This window comes from Peromyscus californicus, unplaced genomic scaffold (assembly GCF_007827085.1).
Source record: "Peromyscus californicus insignis strain IS unplaced genomic scaffold, ASM782708v3 Scaffold_13__1_contigs__length_99412109, whole genome shotgun sequence".
NCBI classification, from domain to species: Eukaryota; Metazoa; Chordata; class Mammalia; order Rodentia; family Cricetidae; genus Peromyscus; species Peromyscus californicus.
The window spans coordinates 27,938,650-27,956,731 of NW_026294424.1; the positions used below are offsets into that span (position 1 = coordinate 27,938,650).

The 18,082-nt window shown below is 45.8% G+C and overlaps 1 protein-coding gene across 4 annotated transcripts in view; it reads left to right on the forward strand.

Annotated features, from left to right (window-relative positions):
- Positions 1 to 429: 429 nt before the first annotated feature.
- Meis1 (Meis homeobox 1) overlaps positions 430 to 18,082 on the forward strand; it is a 143,327-nt gene continuing 125,674 nt past the window's right edge. The window contains exons 1-6 of one of the 4 annotated variants that reach the window (XM_052734765.1): positions 430 to 2,560; positions 4,432 to 4,658; positions 6,471 to 6,612; positions 7,171 to 7,221; positions 7,996 to 8,046; positions 9,360 to 9,506. In XM_052734765.1, coding sequence (XP_052590725.1) covers positions 2,549 to 2,560; positions 4,432 to 4,658; positions 6,471 to 6,612; positions 7,171 to 7,221; positions 7,996 to 8,046; positions 9,360 to 9,506 — 630 coding nt within the window. In that variant the 5' untranslated portion in view covers positions 430 to 2,548. Of the gene's footprint in view, positions 2,561 to 4,431; positions 4,659 to 6,112; positions 6,288 to 6,470; positions 6,613 to 7,170; positions 7,222 to 7,995; positions 8,047 to 9,359; positions 9,507 to 18,082 lie in introns of those variants that run through there. The other 3 variants (XM_052734764.1, XM_052734762.1, XM_052734763.1) reach the window with 3 other exon arrangements.

Genomic DNA, 18,082 nt, shown 5'->3' on the forward strand with positions numbered 1-18,082 from the left:
AGGGAGCCCCCTAATCTTTCTCAGAACTCTCCGCATAACCGCCCCCCGCCCCTGGAGTGAGGGTTCGGTCCGCAGCTGGCGGTGGGATGGGGGTGGGGGCGGTGGGTGCGCGGGCCGGCTGCTTTGAGCGAGTGAGCCTTTTGGCCACCTTCAGGGCGGGAATCCGGAATGGCAGTTTGCATTCCCAGCAGATCGAAGCTCCCTGCTGATCGATTATTTGATAATTGATTTTCCCCGCAGCCAATGCGCGGCCGCTTGGGCGGGGACGCCTTCCGATTGGCGGAGCCCTCTCCACGGCTGCCTACCGAGATTTGGGTGAGCTCATTTTCCAGTCGACCGCAGGGGGAGTTTTCTGCGAGGTTTCAGCTTGGGGGGTGGGGGGGAATGCTCTCCGAGCCCAGCGAGCTGAGAGCCCTGCCTGGGATGTGAGGTTTCCAGCTGCTATCTAAGCCGATGAGAGCCGGGCGCAGAACTATAAAGAGTAAAATAACCCCACTAAATAGAATAACTGAGGACAAGCGCGGAGTGAGAATAAAAAGACTTTAAAAAAAAACCAAACCAATTTTTAAGTCCGGGGTGTGGTATTTCAAGGGAGAAAGTTAAAAAACCAGTGGCTGGTTGGAGACTTCAAGTTGTGGGCAGGGTCAGCTTTTGTCTGAAATCTCAGCTTCCGAAGTGGATTTCTTTTTCTCTGGAACTGGGAGTTTTCGCGGGGCTGGGTCGGAGATAGAAAAGCAGAGGGATGGAGGTCTGGGAGGCCGGCGCCGGGCGTCGCCGCTGAAGGAGCTGGGGTGCGCAGCCTCTCCAGGCCAAGGCAAGGCCGAGGCTGGAACCCCGTCGGCGTCGCCCAGACAAAGGCATCCCCGGCCGCAGCTCAGCCGAGCTCTGCAGCCGCGCCGCGCCCCGGGCACGCAGCTGCCTCGGCGACAGCGCGACCGAGAAAGAGCCCCCCGGTCCCTTGGCTCCCAGGCCCCGGCGGTCCGCGGGGTCTGGCTGCTCCTGCCTGGGTTGAGTTTCGCTCTCCGGCGGTCATAAATAGCTCGGTGTTTGTAAACAAGCGCTGGGGGCACAGTCCCCGCGCTCGGCTCATTGTTCCCTCCCTTCCTCCCTCACTTCGCGCTGGGGCTGAGGGCTGCCAGGCAGAGGAGGTGGGGGCGTCCGGACTCAGAGTGACAAAATGCAAGCATTTCCTTTCCTCCGGCCGCGCGTCCACTTCTGACAGCGGGGGAAAAAAAAAAATCTCAAAACAAAAAACTCTAAGCTGGGTCTGCAGAACGCCCAGGCGACCGCCACCCCACGTTCTCGGGACTCCTAAGCTGAACCTTTCCCAAGCCAGCTCCAGCGCCTCTTCTTGCTCTGGCTTTGACTTTTCTCCTTGGGGAGTCTAGCAGAGAATCCAGTACTTTTGGCATCACCCTCCCCCGACCCCGGAAAATACTGGCAGACCCCAATAATTTCGAGGAAAGTCTTGAAGTCTTTCATGAGCGGAGCTCTGAGAGAAATAACTCCGGCATTTGCCTGCCCTGCGTTTATTCCCAATTTATTTCAAGAGTCCAGTTTGGGAAGAGAGGCTGGAAGGCGAAGGAGTGAAAAGAACACGGGACGTAAAGCCGGCGGTCCGGAGCTGCAGCCTGCATCTGTGTGCATGTGCCCTGGGTGTGTGGTGTTAGTGCCTGGGCGTGCGAATTCATGGAGCGCCTTTCTGCCTTTCCAGTGCGGCCAGAGCTCGCTTCGCGCACCCACCCCTGCCGAGGAGCCTACTTGCTGCAGCCCAATGCATTGTGTAAGACGCGACCTGTTATGGCCACCACTACTTCCGGGTTCTAGCATTCTGGTCGGAATCCACCTCTCCGCCTGTGCAACACACACTTTACACACGCACGGCGACTGCAAGCGGGCAGCATCGATCGTGGCTCCTTTAAGACAAACTCAGACAGACATTTTTTTAACCCTCCTCTCTAATCTCCCTCCAGTGCTGCAGTTGCAAAGAGGGAGAGAGAAAGAGAAAGAGAGCGAGAGAAGAGAGAAACTGATTAGGAATTAGGACTGATTCAAGGGAAGCGGGCGCTAGGGCTTTGTGCATTTGAATATTAACATTTGAGGTGTTCTGACCAGAAGAAGACAGAGCGGATGATCATTCATTCACCACGTTGACAACCTCGCCTGTGATTGACAGCTGGAGTGGCAGAAAGCCATGAGATTTGGTAGTTGGGTCTGAGGGGCGCTCTTTTTTTTTTTTAACTGATTTTTTTTGGGGGGGGGAGAGAGAAGATCTGCTTTTTTATTTTTTTTTCCTCCCGCTGCTGTCTTGGAACCGGAGCGCTTTTATGCTCAGCGACGCGGGCGCCTTGCTTCAGGTCCGGTAGACCGAAGATCTGGGACCAGTAACTCACATTGCTGGAGACGCAAAGGGATTTTCTTTCTTTCTTTTCTTTTTTTCCGTGCTTCATTTTTTTTTTCCGAGGGAGTCTGCATATTTGTTTTTTTTCACACTGGCCTTAAAGAGGATATATTAGAAGTTGAGTAGGAAGGGAAGCCAGAGAGGCCGATGGCGCAAAGGGTACGTATTAAAAACAATTGTGGAACTCAAATGTGAGATTAAATTGAAACGTGGCTGAAAGACACTGCTGCTAAGTTTCCTCTTTTCTTTCTCTCTTTTTGAATGAGGCTCCTAAAGCCGCGGCCTAAATCGACAGGTTTACTTAATGCATTTGTAGCTTTATGCATGTTAATTCTATGATTGCTAATTCAAGTGATTAAGTTGTATAGATTCCTAACCAACAGCTATATAAATAAAAATACAAGCTCAAGGAGTCACCTGTTTTAAAAGAAAAGAAGAAAGAGAAGGGGGAAAAGGCTACCTACCCAATGCTATAATTTGAGCTTTTAGAGACCAAAAGTTTAAAGCTATGTTTAATTAAAATAAACAGCCGGGAACTTCTGCTATATTATCGATTATGCCCATCTTTAATATCAGTGGAAGTAAGCAGTATTTTTAGATAGGTAACTGTCATAGTACAGCGAATTTTTTGTTGGAAAATCATTCATGTTTTAAAAGTAATTTTAATTTGCATGGATTTTTATGCAAGGTAATAAATTTGCAGATTTTTTTCTTAGATAAACCCTGTACTAATTGGATATTAAACACACAGCTACTCACTTTTAAAATGCAATACTAATTTGCCCAATATTCCTATTTGAATGGAAATGCCTTGAAAGTAAACTGAGACAATGACGACCCAGCTGAGGTGGCTTCCTAAAAGAAAGGGGTCTACAGAAAGGCTTCCTTGCATAATTTGTGTCCTGGCCCTCAAAGCCCTTTTTGGAAAAGAAAGTTACTAGCTGACACATTTTTCTTTATTCTCTTGGTTCAGGCAAATGTCAGCATTCTTCCAAACTCTCTTCACACCTCTGGCTTTAAGAGGATGAAAGTGGCAATTCCTCTTTCTTTGAAAGTCGTTTCACTCTCTCTCACCCTTTCTAAATCTTAGAAAAAGAACTTGCCTAGAGTAAAACAATTAGAAAAATTCAAATAGCTGAATTTATCACAGACAGTAATGACAATCAATTTGAAAGCAGCCCCCCTGCCCCCCCAAGGTGGGCTTGGATGTGTATTTGCTTTTGAATTTGCTTAAAAGCTAATGAGTAACAATTGCTTCCCTTGACTTCTACTCTAGGGAGAAAGTTTGTGAGGGTTAAAAAAAAAATAAAATAGAGCCTTAGTTGCCTCCCGTAAGCTTTTCTTTAAACTTGGAGGGAACATTGCCCAGCTCCATGCTCAGCTGCAAAGTGCAGCACAGGCTGCCTATGTACACTTCAGTGTACATATATCAGGGGCCAGTTCGTTTTGTATAATTTAGCAGAGTTTGTTTTGGAAAGCAAAGCATACGTAGTGTCTTGCAGGACTGCCCAATCCCATGCTGGCAGGGAAATAAAATGAGAAGCCTTTCTGAATTCACGTGCTTGGCACAACTATTCCCATCATAACTTAAAAAAAAAATCCCCCTGAAGTGTAGGGGCTGTGAAGCTAGGCGGGTCTGCTACACTGTCCCGGCACGTTTTATTGTTGTGATTTTCGGTTTCCTCCTCCAGAAACATGCGTGTTTTACCTTCCGCCTCCGGGAGAATGCCTCTCTGCCGTTCCTTCTTCCTTCCTCCCTGCCTTGCCAAAAGATTTTGGATTTCTGAATTGGTCTATATGGACACAAGTTAGGACAGGAACCTTCATGTCAGATGACTCTCGCTGAGAATTCTAGAATTTTTACTGTTAAAATAAATTTTTACAATAGAGAGCTAAACTTTAGAGATGTAAGGCCATGGAATTCGGGTTGAAGGATCCAGCTGGACTGACCTTTTAGAAGCTCGGTGCCCTACAGTTCCCGTTTACCTCATGGCCTCTGACCCTTCTTTTCTCTTCTGTTTGTCATGCAGTACGACGACCTACCCCATTATGGGGGTATGGATGGAGTAGGCATCCCTTCCACGATGTATGGGGACCCGCATGCGGCCAGGTCCATGCAGCCGGTCCACCACCTGAACCACGGGCCTCCTCTGCACTCGCATCAGTACCCGCACACAGCTCATACCAACGCCATGGCCCCCAGCATGGGCTCCTCAGTCAATGACGCTTTAAAGAGAGATAAAGATGCCATTTATGGGTAGGTATCATGGGCAGGAGTTAAGTAGTTGAGACGCGGTGCTGCCTCCATTTCCTCGAGCTCTTGCAACCGGAAAGTCAGAGCTCTCGATTAGAAGTGCAAAACTGGCGACTTTTCATTCACATTGCATGGAAATTGGGGGGAAGCCTCCTCCCCATTTCCATTAGCACTCGGTGCAGGCTCAGCGCCCGGCTTGGCCGCCACGTTGGCCGCCAAGGAGTCCCAGTGCTGGAGTGTGGCTGCCTAAAGATTCGGCATCCCCTCTCAGACTCCGAGTCAGAAGATCTGAGACCTTGCACGCTAGAGTTAGCTGGAGAGCGTTGGGGGTTTCAAAGTGTAGGCGCCTTTGTGTTGGAAAGAAACTTTTAGTTTAAGGAAAATCTTTTAAGCCATTGATTGTTCTGACTCGCAGAGTTTACTCAGCCACCGTATGCTGGTTCTGCTGGTGCACAATGAAGTCAGGAGGACAGCTGCAGGTCAGACAAGGGGGGACATGTCTTGCTTTAAGGAGTTTGTTCAACTGAAGTCAAGGACTCTGAATTGACACAGACGTTTAGAAACTTCTAGACGTTTTGGCACTTTGTGTTCAAAGGAGAAACCTTCAGGATTTAGCCAGAAGTGCTTGGGGGATGCTCTTCTTCGGGAGACTTTCTGGCCAGGGTTTGCTGTGTTCCGTCGTCGGCCATTCGATTAGACCCTGCGTTAGAAACCCTTTGGAAAGTTACTTGTACTTTACTGTGCGCTGATGTTTTGGGGACACTCTCCCCATTTTTATTTTTAAACTTTGTGATAACTTTTTATCTCACTTTCCTCTTTTTAAAAAATATTTAATATTGACCCTCGGTTAGGGAGGGCATCTTTTCGCCTGGTTTCTGGTCCCTCGTGATGTGGGCTTGCTTAAATCCCAGCCTCCTCTCTGCAAATGGTTTAGGCTCCAGGACAGAACATTTGAGGAAGCTTTGAAAAAGGACCCTAAACTGTTAAATTCCCAGCTGGGCTGTGAGAGCTAATAAAAGGCTCCTTGAGCATTAAAAGTCTTTTTTTTTTTTTTTTTTTTTTAATGGGCTGAGGCGAGTGACATCTAGGCCTTTTAGATGTTAGTCGCTTTACCACTCTCCACTCTAGACGAAATGGAAGGGTTGACTGTGAAAGCATTTGAAGGAACTTTCTTTATGGGACTATGGGGAGCGTCTGTGAAGGGAGAGCAGTGTTGGGGAGCCCTGGAGGACCCTTGCTTCTCGGGGGGGCTGTGTAGCAAGGGTCGGTAGGTGCTGTCCTGTGACAGTCGGTCCTGCAGCCACAGAGGCCCTTTCCTCAAGTTTGCTGCGCGCCTGCCACCGAGATCCCCTGAGCTTAGGGATCTGTGCCGTGCCTCCGAGGAAGGCAGAAGCTGGCCCTCTCCCACCCCTCGGCCTGCGCGCCTTCCCGGGGCACCCGGTCCTGCTTGTGCGGCGGAGGGACGAGGGTTTGTCGCGGTGCGAAACTTAATTCAAAATGGCTGCTGGAACCGCTTGGGTTTTATTCGTAGCAAATGTTGCCAATTTCTCCGGCCAGATATGCTGAACTGATCCACAGACACGGTCCGGGGCTCAGGGCCTCCGACTTCAGAGCCCTAGGAGCAAGGGGGAGGTGAGCCGTCACCTGGGCGGGGGTGAGCAAAAGGGCAAAAGCGGATGATCAGATCACCCAAGGGTCTCTCTGCCTCGAGATACTCGGGTTGTTTCTCTTGGGCGCCTTTTTTTTTTTTTTTTTTTTTTTTGGTGACTCCGGACTAATCATTGTATTGTTTGTGACTGTTGTATTTTCTTGCAGACACCCCCTCTTCCCTCTCTTAGCACTGATTTTTGAGAAATGTGAATTAGCTACTTGTACCCCCCGCGAGCCGGGGGTGGCGGGCGGGGACGTCTGCTCGTCAGAGTCATTCAATGAAGATATAGCCGTGTTCGCCAAACAGGTCAGCAAAATAAATGTTAAAAAAAAAAAAAAGTAAAAAGAAACAAAAAAGAATCCTGCTCCCCAGCCCCATCCCCCGCACGCACACACGCACACACAATACAAACACAAAGAGAGACGGAGAGATAGATATATAATTTCTCAAAAGTAGCCAGAAAATAGTCTCCCTTCAGCCACGCGTGTTACTGCCTCCCAGAGATTTTCGTCCAGTGAGTGTGTTTGCAGATCATCACGCATCTTCACACTCACTCACCGTCCACAAGCTCACTAGGAAATGAAGTCACGAACACCAAGCTGCTATGTGGCTGCTTTGGAGTGGCGGGCGAGCAGCGTTCCGCATAAGCGGAGCTCTAGCTGAAGTCAGGGGCGCTCTGGGCTGGTCTCAGGCCTACTGGGTTCACACTGAAGTGTTTTCCGTGAGGGACGAACTTGAGTCACGAGTCCCTCTTGGAGGTTATATCCTACCCCTAACAGTGTAAATGGGGCAAGAAAGTAGGGAGGTGACCAAATTTCATTTTATTTTTTTTTTCTTTCCCTTCTTCTTCTCGCTTGTATTTAGATTCGCGCAGAAAAACCTCTATTCTCTTCTAATCCAGAACTGGATAACTTGGTAAGAGCTGACCCCTCAGTCCCCTCCCTTATCTGTGCACACGACCTCCAGCCCCCAGCCCTGAGCTTTCCGGACAGATCTATCCATAGCTGCAAGTTAACTGCAAACATTTTTTCTGTCCGTGGACAAGTGTTTGGGGCCTGGATCCTGGGGTATAAACTCATCTGAGATGGCTCAGGAGCAGCGGCTAGGGAACGCCGGCTTTTGTTTTTTATGATGGCCAGGCCGCACAGCTCTAATCAGCCTGGGGATTTATCTCCCCGCCTGTCAGCGTGTATGCTTAAACCTTGCGGACTTCCAGCCTTATGAGTCTCCTTCATCAGGGCCACGGTGAGGGCAGAGCCCCCCGCCCCCAAACAACCAATTGGCATCAAAGGTGCATGGACAGAAGGCAGGAAAATTTTTGCAAAGTGCAAAGCCACTGTTTGGGGAAAACTTTCCTGTAACTTCTTCATAGGAAAAGAGTAGCTTAGACAGTGGTCCTTTGAATTGGGTTGGGGGCAGTAAGATTCGGGAGGGGGGAAGCCATGGAGAAGGAGAGTGTTTATGATCCCCACTTAGATGTTTTGTTGTTGGTTTAGCTATTTTTTTCTCCTTAAGAAATATAAACCTCTAGATGGTACCCAGTCGCTGCTATTAAGTTTTAGTGTTATTGCCATAAATCAAAATAACTCTATTTATGGGGGGAAGGGGTGAGCTTGAGATGCTAGAGCTGTGACAGCCAATTTTCTGCAAACCAGGAATGGAGTATTCATTCTTTTTGTATCTTTGCAGATGATTCAAGCCATACAAGTATTAAGGTTTCATCTGTTGGAATTAGAGAAGGTAAATTCTTTATTCTCCCTTCCCTCCACTTCCCTCCACTTCCCTTTCATCCCAACCGCGCTGAAGGGAGGGATCAGAAGGACTGGAGTTCAGGCTTCCAAGATATTTGCATAAATGTCTTTTTTTTTCTGGTAATTAGTGTCAAGGCCAATCTTAGCGTCCATTTCTCTTTGCAGTTTAATTACAATTTCAGCCACTAAAACCGGGATCACAGACACTCTAGCCTCGTGTACCTTGCTGGCTTTGTGTATCCGCTGCACTGCTAGGCACCCCAGTGCATGCTTAGAATGCCGGAGTGAATTTGTTTTACAAGTTAATGCCTCTGTGTGTGCGTTTTTTTCCCCTTACTTCTCTTCTTTGCTCTGTGTGTGTGTGTGTGTGTGTGTTCTGTTTTAGTGAGTTTCTTGAAGACAGTTTGAGATCAGTGGTAGGTCAAACTCGGAAGGGGCTGGGAGAAGGACAAGTGGCCAGAGTCCTGGGGAGGAGGGCAAGGCAGAGCTTGCTCAGACACAAAGCAGGTTTGAGAGTTGTGTCAAGTTCTTGAATCTGTGATCCAGCACACACCTCACCTTCACACTCCAGAGAGGGTGTGTGGGGTACCATGATTTTGCTAGCTGTTCTATAAATTTCAGCAATAAAAACTTAATGCATTGTAATTCAAACTAACTTTAAATTGCAAGCACTCCGGGGTTTCTTGTGAGTTCTGCATGTAAGGGATGCCTGAGGCCTGTAAGAGTCGGCTTTATTTAGACTTAAACATTTTGAGTAATTCTTTTTTAAAAAAATCAATTAGATAAGTTTTGTGGCTGATATATATATATATATTGGACAAAGGCAACTTGGTTTGGGTTGTCAGGCATGTATCTTATCTCATCACAATACAGATGTGTGTGTGTGTGTGTGTGTGTGTGTGTGTGTGTGTGTGTGTATCACACATTTTCCTTAGAAACTTTGGGGAAAGCTTTACGGTAAACTAACTGGATGAAATTAAATAGTTTACCTTAAGTGTCACCCATGCAGGTCACCTCTGTAATGGCCACAGCCCCAGGAGCAGATGAATTTAACATGGGTGTTGAATATGTTGTAGCCTGTGAATCATCTTGTCACTGTCAATTTTCTGGGATATCTCTATTTTGCAAGAAAAGAAAGTTATTCCTAATTCTGAATGCGTCTGGGGGTCTCTAGAGGACAATTGCCCTGTGTTTCCCCCATTTGGAAGTTTGGCTCTCACAAGGGGGGTGGACTGCACTTGTCAATGTCGTTTATGCACTCCTGATTATATTTCCATTTTTTTTATTTCTGTCATAATGTAGGTACACGAATTATGTGACAATTTCTGCCACCGGTATATTAGCTGTTTGAAAGGGAAAATGCCTATCGATTTGGTGATAGATGACAGAGAAGGAGGATCAAAATCAGACAGTGAAGATGTGACAAGATCAGCAAATCTAACTGACCAGGTATGAGACTTTCAATTTCAACATCCCTGAGAAAAAAAATCTGTATGCATATTGCTTGCTGGGTCACTACCACCTCCTTTATTATTTGCATATGATTAAGTCCCTTTTAGATACATTTCCATCAAAATGAAAATTTTTGAATAATGTGGCTATTATTGCTTCATTAAGGCTGGCTCTGGGGTTCGACCTGGAGAGATGAGCTTGTAAAAGCTTCGCCTGCAAACTTGACCTGTTTCTTGTCGCTTTTAATTTTTGTCTTTATTTTATTTACCCTCCATAATAATGGGAGTGTTAACTGCCAGTGGCCACCTCTGATGGTGGGGCTTTGTTCGTGGGCATTTCCCCCCTTCTATCTTGAAGAAAAGGAAAGTGTAGGGGCTGCGTATTTCTTATTTTATTAGGAATAAATCCAAGATAGGTGGTCTAAGAAAGACAGTGAGGGTTTGAAATCTAGCAAACGCTGGCTATTTTCCCCCTGTCTCCACGCTTCATTAGCCTGTCTTGTCAGTTTTCCCCGGCCGAACGCTTCTAGACCTCACTGAACATTGCTTTGTGTGGTATTCCCTGCAAGCTCACCCATTTTATTGTACTTAATAGAAAAAAATAAAAGCAGGCCGAGGTTAGAAAAACAGATAAATATGGACTTTTCTCCTCCTCCTTCCCACTCGTCCTCTAGATGGTGTGTGCTCTGGGCTTTCTGCGTTGGCAGCTTTTGGCAGGGTGAGCGTCAAGGACGCCCTGATGGCTCCCTGGGTGTGGAGGGCAGGGGCCCATGCATTTGCTCTCTCTCCACTGCGGCTCTTTGCTTTGCCCCCTCCTCTCCAATCTTTCCTCCAGGCCCCTTTTTCTGCTGCAGTGCTAAGTGGGTATGATTTTTATTTGGAGCCGGGGCGGGGGGATTTTTCTCTTGTCACTGGGGCACCGCCATTTGCTCCCAGTCTCTCTTTCCTGTTGCTGTGTCTCTGGATTGGTCTAAATGAGTTGGGGAGAAAAAAAAAAAAGCAATGAAAGTGAAAACCTGAGGAGTGAGTGAGATGAAACAGGGTCCTGGACAGCTCTGGAGAGCATGGCTGCAGTCTGGAGAGTTAAGCAGTGGCCTCCTCTGCCTCCAGCCCCATCAGCAAAACCCTAGAGCCCTTTCTTACTTGAGCTTGACGTATGTGTGGCTTCTTGGGTGGAAAGAGCTGCCCGGCCTTTGTTAAGTCAAAGGCCGGCTACTCCACGGTTTTTCTCTGGAAGTTTTATCATGGTCACTGCCGGCCAATGCTGTCTTGTCTCAACTTCATTCTTAGGGGCATCCTAAAGTATGCTCCCAATATCCTTGAATAATCCTGGGCAATGCCACAGCTTGTGCTGAATTTCTTCTTTGCCCACGAGTGATATGGCAACGTAGAACTCTAAAAGTGCCAGCAGGAGAGGTCCTCACTACTGTTTGGAGAGTTGGAAACTGGTCGGTGTAGATGGATGCACAGACCCCCCGCCGTGAGTGCAGCGGAAGGTGGGAAAGCTGCAGGCGGCCCCCGCCCTAGTGCCCCAGGCTTCCCAGCCACTTGAGGGGCTCAGTCGCCAGTCCCGTTAAATGCAGATTCCACTAGTAGCTGCTGTTGAGTAAAAATTGTAATCCAACAAGCCGAACTAGAAAATGGGATTCGGAAAGCTCCGGAGTGCTGGGTACATAAAGCTATTTGAGCAAATTACAAGAACCGCTTAGGGGCATGAATGAAATCAACACTTTAATTGCCTCCAAAATGAAGATTTATACCCCATTTTCTCAACGAATCATTATTTTATTAAAGTCAAAGATAAAGAACCCAAGTTATGGGGTTTGGGGAGCGTAGAGGATATAGAATTAATAAAACGTCATTGAGTTCTCCCTACGTCTTCGCAAACTTCCCTCACTCAGTTTCATTAGTCTAAGATATGCGTCGGGTAAACACGTGCCTTTCATTCTCCCTTCGTACCTACAAAAGGAGAATTGTGCAGGCAGTCCCATGCTGCTATGATGTGGGCTTCGTAGGTTTGTCTGGGTTCGTGGCGCTGTTGGCTCGTGGTGAGTGAGCTTGCCCGTGTGACCCCTTGAGCGCACCCAGCTCTGTTGGATTGAGGACAGCAATGAATGTATGTTCTTCATGTTATCCAGTTCCAAAAAGCCAGGAGCTAGTATGCCTGGAAAGGATCTGGGGAGGTGAGAGCAGCGTGCTCGGTTGGGGAGCCCGGTGGGCTGGGCTTCCCTCCCCTGGCTAGATGAGGGGTGAAGGTCAAGGCACCAGGGCCATCCTGTGGTGTCCAAGTGTTTGTTCAGAAGACTGGGGGGTGTGTGTCCCCAGGGGATGTTGAACCCCGCTTGTGGAGCCTCAGAGGACCAGGCCTTGAAGAGTGTCCCCCCCAACCCCCAGTCTACGAAGGCGGCCCAGTTTGATCGGGACCCGACACTGGGTGCCCTCGGGGACTTGACGCTTCAGGAAGGCCTAGTTAGCTCATTAACCGCTCTGCCTCTAGGGTCTGCTGGCACTACGGTTTATTTTATTTTATTTCCCCTATCCCCTCGGAGGGCGCCAGGGTCTAGAATCAACGATTTTGATGCCAGTCGATTTCCCGGAGATCTATTTAAGTCGGTGGAAATTCACTTGGTCATGTAATGTTGTAGGCCTTACAACAGTGTAGGGTTTGTTTGTTTGTTTGTTTGTTTGTTTATCAGATTAGAAGCTATAATCCTATTCTCCCCCACTTCCTGGTGAAGATTCTCGGTCTTCTCCACTCTTGGAGGCCATCTGGAGGTCCCCTGGTCATGCCTAGTGGTCGCCAGCCTCCTGGGCGCCCTCTCCCGACCGGCACGCTCTGGCTGGGCGCAGATGCTCGCGACCCCCAGGGGTTGCGGGCAGCAGAATCAGGAGTTGCCCGCCTCGGAGGAGGAGATAAAGGGACGGGCTGAGACCCGGGAGAGGACTGAAAGGGAGGCGTGCAGGCAAGGGTTTGGCTGGGAGGCCACCCGCCAGGAAGGACGCGGGGCCGAGGCTAGGCGGAGCTGGGGACTAGGGGTCGTGGGTAGAACCGGGGGCGCCGGGCGGGGCCACCCAGATGCTGGACTTGAGGCCGTACTCCCGGAAGGAGCCGTCGCCTTCCTTCCCGGGGATATCTGTTCCTCCTTTATTCCCGAATCGAAGCAGTTTTGACTCCAAGGACTAAGGCAGAGGAGCGGGGTGGCCACGTCTCGGAAGAAAGCAGAGATTAGCCAGGCCTGGGCTATGCCATCATCAACAGCGGCCCAGCTTCTCCCTACCGGGAAAGCTGGACGCTGAGAAAGCGGTGCCTTCGGATTACAGTTTTATTCAACAGCAGCTCTCCGGGGGTCCTCCTCTGAATCTGCATTTAACAGCTCCTGGGCCAGAGCTGGCGGCCAGAGCTGGGCGCCCTGTTGCGTGTTAATCCTGACTGGCCCGAGACGTCCAAGGAGAAGTTCTGTGGCTTGCTGAGAAGAGGCACGAAAGCCTTGCTGGCCCGGCAGGTTAAAAGCCAAGTGCTAGCAGACTCCCAGGAGTGGGGGTAGCCTGGGGGCGAGGGCAATCACAGCAGCCCCGGGCTTGGGCAGCCCAGGCTTCAGGGCGCCTGGCGACCAGGCCTAGAGGATCTAGGGCTGATCTGAGCTAGTGGGAAGGGTTCCCAAGTGGGCCTGGGAACTTTGGTGGCGATTGTCTCATCTATTTCCGAAGTTCAGAATGCCCTTTCTGAAGCGTAGCTTGAGTTAAACGTTTTAAAACTGAAGTCAGACTCGACTGAAAGCTCTTTCTCACTCCAAAGTGGCATAGAGAGTCATCCTCCAGGAGATTTCAGCTTTCTGATGGTAGAGGTTCCTGTAAGGGAGACAACCTAATGTCCTTCATGGCTTGAATTGGTTGCTTAGAAAAAAAATAGATGACGCACAGATGTTTACCAACACTAGGAACGTCTGCAGTGCGTTTTCATTTGCTAAAAAACTGGACACAACTAGCAGTAGGTAGGGAAATGGGTCCTTTATCAGGTAGCTTGTTTCTGAATGTTTACATTTAATACACTTTTCAAGAAATTGTAAGTGCTTCATAGGGTCCTGCTTAAGGACTTACTCCTGAACCTCTTGGTGCTTAATACTTGTAAGACATAGGGTCTTAGTATTATCTAAACGTCACTGTGCATTGTTGTTGTGGGTCATGTGATCTACCCTTAATTCATTTTTTGAAATATGTCACAGGGAAATTATGGCAGGATTCTCTTTAATGATTAAGTAATAAGGTGTTGACTGCTTGTCACTACATGGGCTAATTGGGATGCTCATCCTGGAGCCTTTGTTGCTTTGAATTAAAAGTTACTTGTTTAGCAGGTATGTTTTTATTGTTATTTTCTGCTTGGCTTTTATATTTATGTGTGGTTTCTGAGTAGAGATAGATTGATTCTTAATAGGGGTGTTTAAAACATTTAAGAAAAACAGTAAGAGAAAAAGTATAGGGTCTAGTCTATGCAAATAGCTGAGATCAATTATATTGTTAAATGCCAGCCAGGTCTAAATGCTAATAGTACATATTACTACATTTTCCTTTTCCTAGCCCCTCTCCAATCCCTCTCTTCCCGCCTCCTCTCCATCTGCTCCTTACCCCCTCTCTCTTACCCTCCCCCTCCAGTAGAAGTCCCTAGTGCAAGTTCCATGGTTAATAGACAGCAATGATACTCATGCTACTTTGTACAAAGCAAAGTCTTAACTGTAACTACTGCTCCCGGTTTAACTAGCTCGGAGGCAATAGGTCACTCCAACAGCAATTCTTCCCCTACCAGAACGGCTCCATCGCTCACCATTCCGAAGTACGCAGAGTAGTTGTGCCTACTGAAACTATTGGGCTAGCTGACTGGCTCCTAATAGGAACTGAGAAGATTAGATAGTACAGAGAAAAAGGAGCAAGAAATAAAGGATGGAAATGCGGGTTCTCCTTTCCAAAAAGTGGCCGATAGGCTAAAACTGCCCGACTCTGACAATAAATTTTGAATCACTTTGTTTTCAGACACCCATATATTCATATCTTAAAATGTTTGGCATAGTCCAAAAGATGTAAAACACAGCTGTTGCTGGGCAATGGAAGGAAAAATACTCATGGAAACTTCAGACTCAAAAAATAGACTGTTTGTGGGTCTGTAGCTGAAAAACGGTTATTAAAGCCAGGCAAATAGGCTGAAGTTAGCGTAGGAACTACTGTTGTTCTATAGGCAGCTTAGCCGCCCTTTAAAGCACATTTAGAGAAACTGCAAAGGATGACAACAACTTTTCTTAAGATTCTCACCAGAAATGAAAATATTTTCAACATGGATTCAGAGGAAACATTTTCATATTGGCGACTTATGGTTTCCATTGCCAAAGCAGTAGTTTCTTATGAAAAGTAAACATGTCAAAAATGTGAAATTGTAAAGTGTGTGTGTGTGTGTGCTTGTGTGTGTGTGTGTGTGTGTGTGTGTGTGTGTGTGTGTTACTGGGGATTTGAACCCTACCTAGATAAGTACTCTACCACTGAGCTACACCCCAATCCTAAAGGTTTTAATAAATAATCATTTAATCATCAAACACAACCCAAGGATGTATACAGAAACTTCTAAAGGAAAGTGGGCGTGCAGCCAAATTCCTATAGGGCCTAGCAGGGAAAATCAAAAAATGAACATGAAATAAGACTTCCTGTAAGGAGGTCTATAATTCAACATTATTTGACTCCACTGTCAAGGAAATAGTTGAAGGACAGTAAACTGATACGGTTCTCAGTCATTTTTGTTACACAGTCTTAAATGTTTGCAACTGTCACATTTTACATGGCCTTTTTTGGATTATGACATCTGTCATATTTGTATTGAACTAGTACTCAAATTTATGCTATACTTGAAACAAAATCTTTTGCCGTTTCTCCTAAGGATAAAAAAAACGGATATTTCAAATTAACTACAATTACAGAAAATATTCCTTTACAAATAAAGAGATGAAAGTAGATGTATATGACACAGTTTATCTGTCAGTTGTACAGATGTTAAAGGTTTTCAAAAATCCTGAATAAAAGAGAACTGTAAATCATGGGAGGCTGCTGTCTTGCTCAGCAGGAAATACCCAGCTGTGATACTTGTTTAAAGTTAGGATCTATAGCACTGGAGAGATGGTTCAATGGTTAAAGCAATTGTTGTTCTTCTAGAGGACCCGGGTTCCATTCACAAAATCCACATGGTGGCTCACAACCATCCATAACTCCAGTTCTAGGGGGTCCAATGCCCTCTTCTGACCTCAACAGGTACCAGACATGCACATAGTGTACAGACATGCATGCAGCCCAAACACTCATATGTATAAAATTAAATAAATCTTAAAAATAAAAGAAAGTTAGGATCTGGGAGATGGGACATGGCTCAACAGCACAGTGCTCATCTAAGCATGTGTGAGACCTTGGGTTCAATTCCCAGAACTACAAGCAAAATAATTTATGTAAAATAAAAATTTAAAAAACTCAAAACATGTTCCATGGTGGTGGCTCACACTTTTAATCCCAGCACTCTGGAGGCAGAGGCAGGCAGATCTCTGTGAGTTCATGAGTTTGAGGCCATCCTGGTCTACAGAGTGAGTTCTAGGACAACCAGGTCTATACAGAGAAACACTGTCTCAAAAAAAAAAGATAATAAATCTGCAGAAATGAAAGAAAATTGAACTTTTATGTAGTATACAAGATAAAAGACCATCTACTCCATATCATCAGCTTAATACGCTGTGATTTCAGGATTATGGAATTGCGGGAAGCTTTGTAATTTCTTAAACGGCCTCTCTAGGAAATACGCCTATATTGATCAATTGTTCGGTTTTCCACACATTACTAATATGACATTTTAAATAAATGGTATAAAGTACACTTTGTAAAATAACTGAGAACACATTCATTTAAATATTTGTCACTAGAATCCAATTTCAATCAGTTTAATACACTCAAGTGCACAGACTTGAAGCAGTTGGTAGTACTTTACTGGGCTGGCTAGTATACTTTCCCAGACAGCTTCTCTTAATCTAGAAAATATGCTCTCATTAAAGGGGAATATAAATGTACAAATCTTGAGAAATTATATTTTTTCACTTGTTTCAGAATTCCTAAAATCCACTAAAGCACAATATAAAGTATTTATTCTTTAGTGAAAAAGGCTTAGCTCTAGATTTATTTAGTTATATACCTGTCCTTTAATGTTAGTAAAAATAGACATAGTCAAATAAAAATTATGGACAGAATCAAGTCATGAACTTTTCTGAAGTAATTAAAGGGTGTCATTGTGGCTTTCCCATGACATATGCACCAATGTATATGGATAAACTAATGGAGAATAAATAACTTATAAAAATGAATTTTCTGTTATTTATAATTCTCAGAAATACATTTCTACAATTGATTCTTTGACACTTCATGACTCACAGTTCAGAGTTAGGTTCACAGGCAAAGGCCTTGCCTGTGCAGTGTGACACCGTCTTGAAAATCTTAAATGAAATATGTTTCTACAGACAGCAAGCACTATTACAATTGGCATGTGTATGAAATATGCCTTTAGAAACAACCGCAACCTTTCATTAGTTTAATAAGATTAATCACCTTTTATAATTGTACTATTTTCTTTTTCATTTCACAAAGCACATGCTCTCAAACTTTACAGTGGGTCTAAGCAGAGGGCGTTTTGAGTCATTTAGAATTTGTGACAGTGAATGACATTTTCAGTGATCTTGGAATTACCCTAAAATCAATATACAGCAACTCTCACATCAGAGCTGGACAGTACCAGGTAACCTGGAGGGATTGTGGGGGGTCTGTCCTGTGGGCTTGCCTCATAGTGCTGCTTGTAGATGCCTGCTATGGATTGCTGTAGTGATGCAGAGCTGCGTTTCTTCCTTGTCTGGATCACTTTGTTTTTTGTTTTTTTTTTTTTTTTTTCTTGTTTTGAAACCCTTCTATGCCTGAGATTTGAATTTGAGCTGCCCTGTGGGTGGTTAGGCACACGTGAGATTATTTCCAGGGAAGATGTTCACTGTTCCTTTAGAATAGGAATAAACAGAGGCCAAACCCATCAAATATCGCTAACATTTGCTTTACAGTTAGGTGCAAAAGTGAAGAGTGTCAGTCTGTTTAAATCCTGGGGCTGCCAACACTGGTGGGCAGATTGCTGTAGCTCCGTGCTCTTTCTCTTGTCGCTCAAATGGCTGGTTTTGGTGACTGTATTCTTAACTAATGGTCCAGATTTGGTTCCACATCTTCATGATTTACATTTTATTCTGAATTTACATTCCCATCATGTCCCACAGAAACACTTTGAAGTGAAGGTGTTTTTAGGACTATTATAAAACTCTGGGAAATGAAATTTATAAAGAAATTGACACAACTGTCAAAGGACAAAGAATGAGCAGTTTGATGTAAGTCAGAGTTTTCTTATATCATCTCGATTTAAGAAATGCTTCTCTTAAAAAATTTAGAAATGAAAAAATAAGAATTTTTTTTTTGTTTTTTTTTTTGTTTGTTTTTTTTTGTTTTTCAAGACAGGGTTTCTCTGTGTAGTTT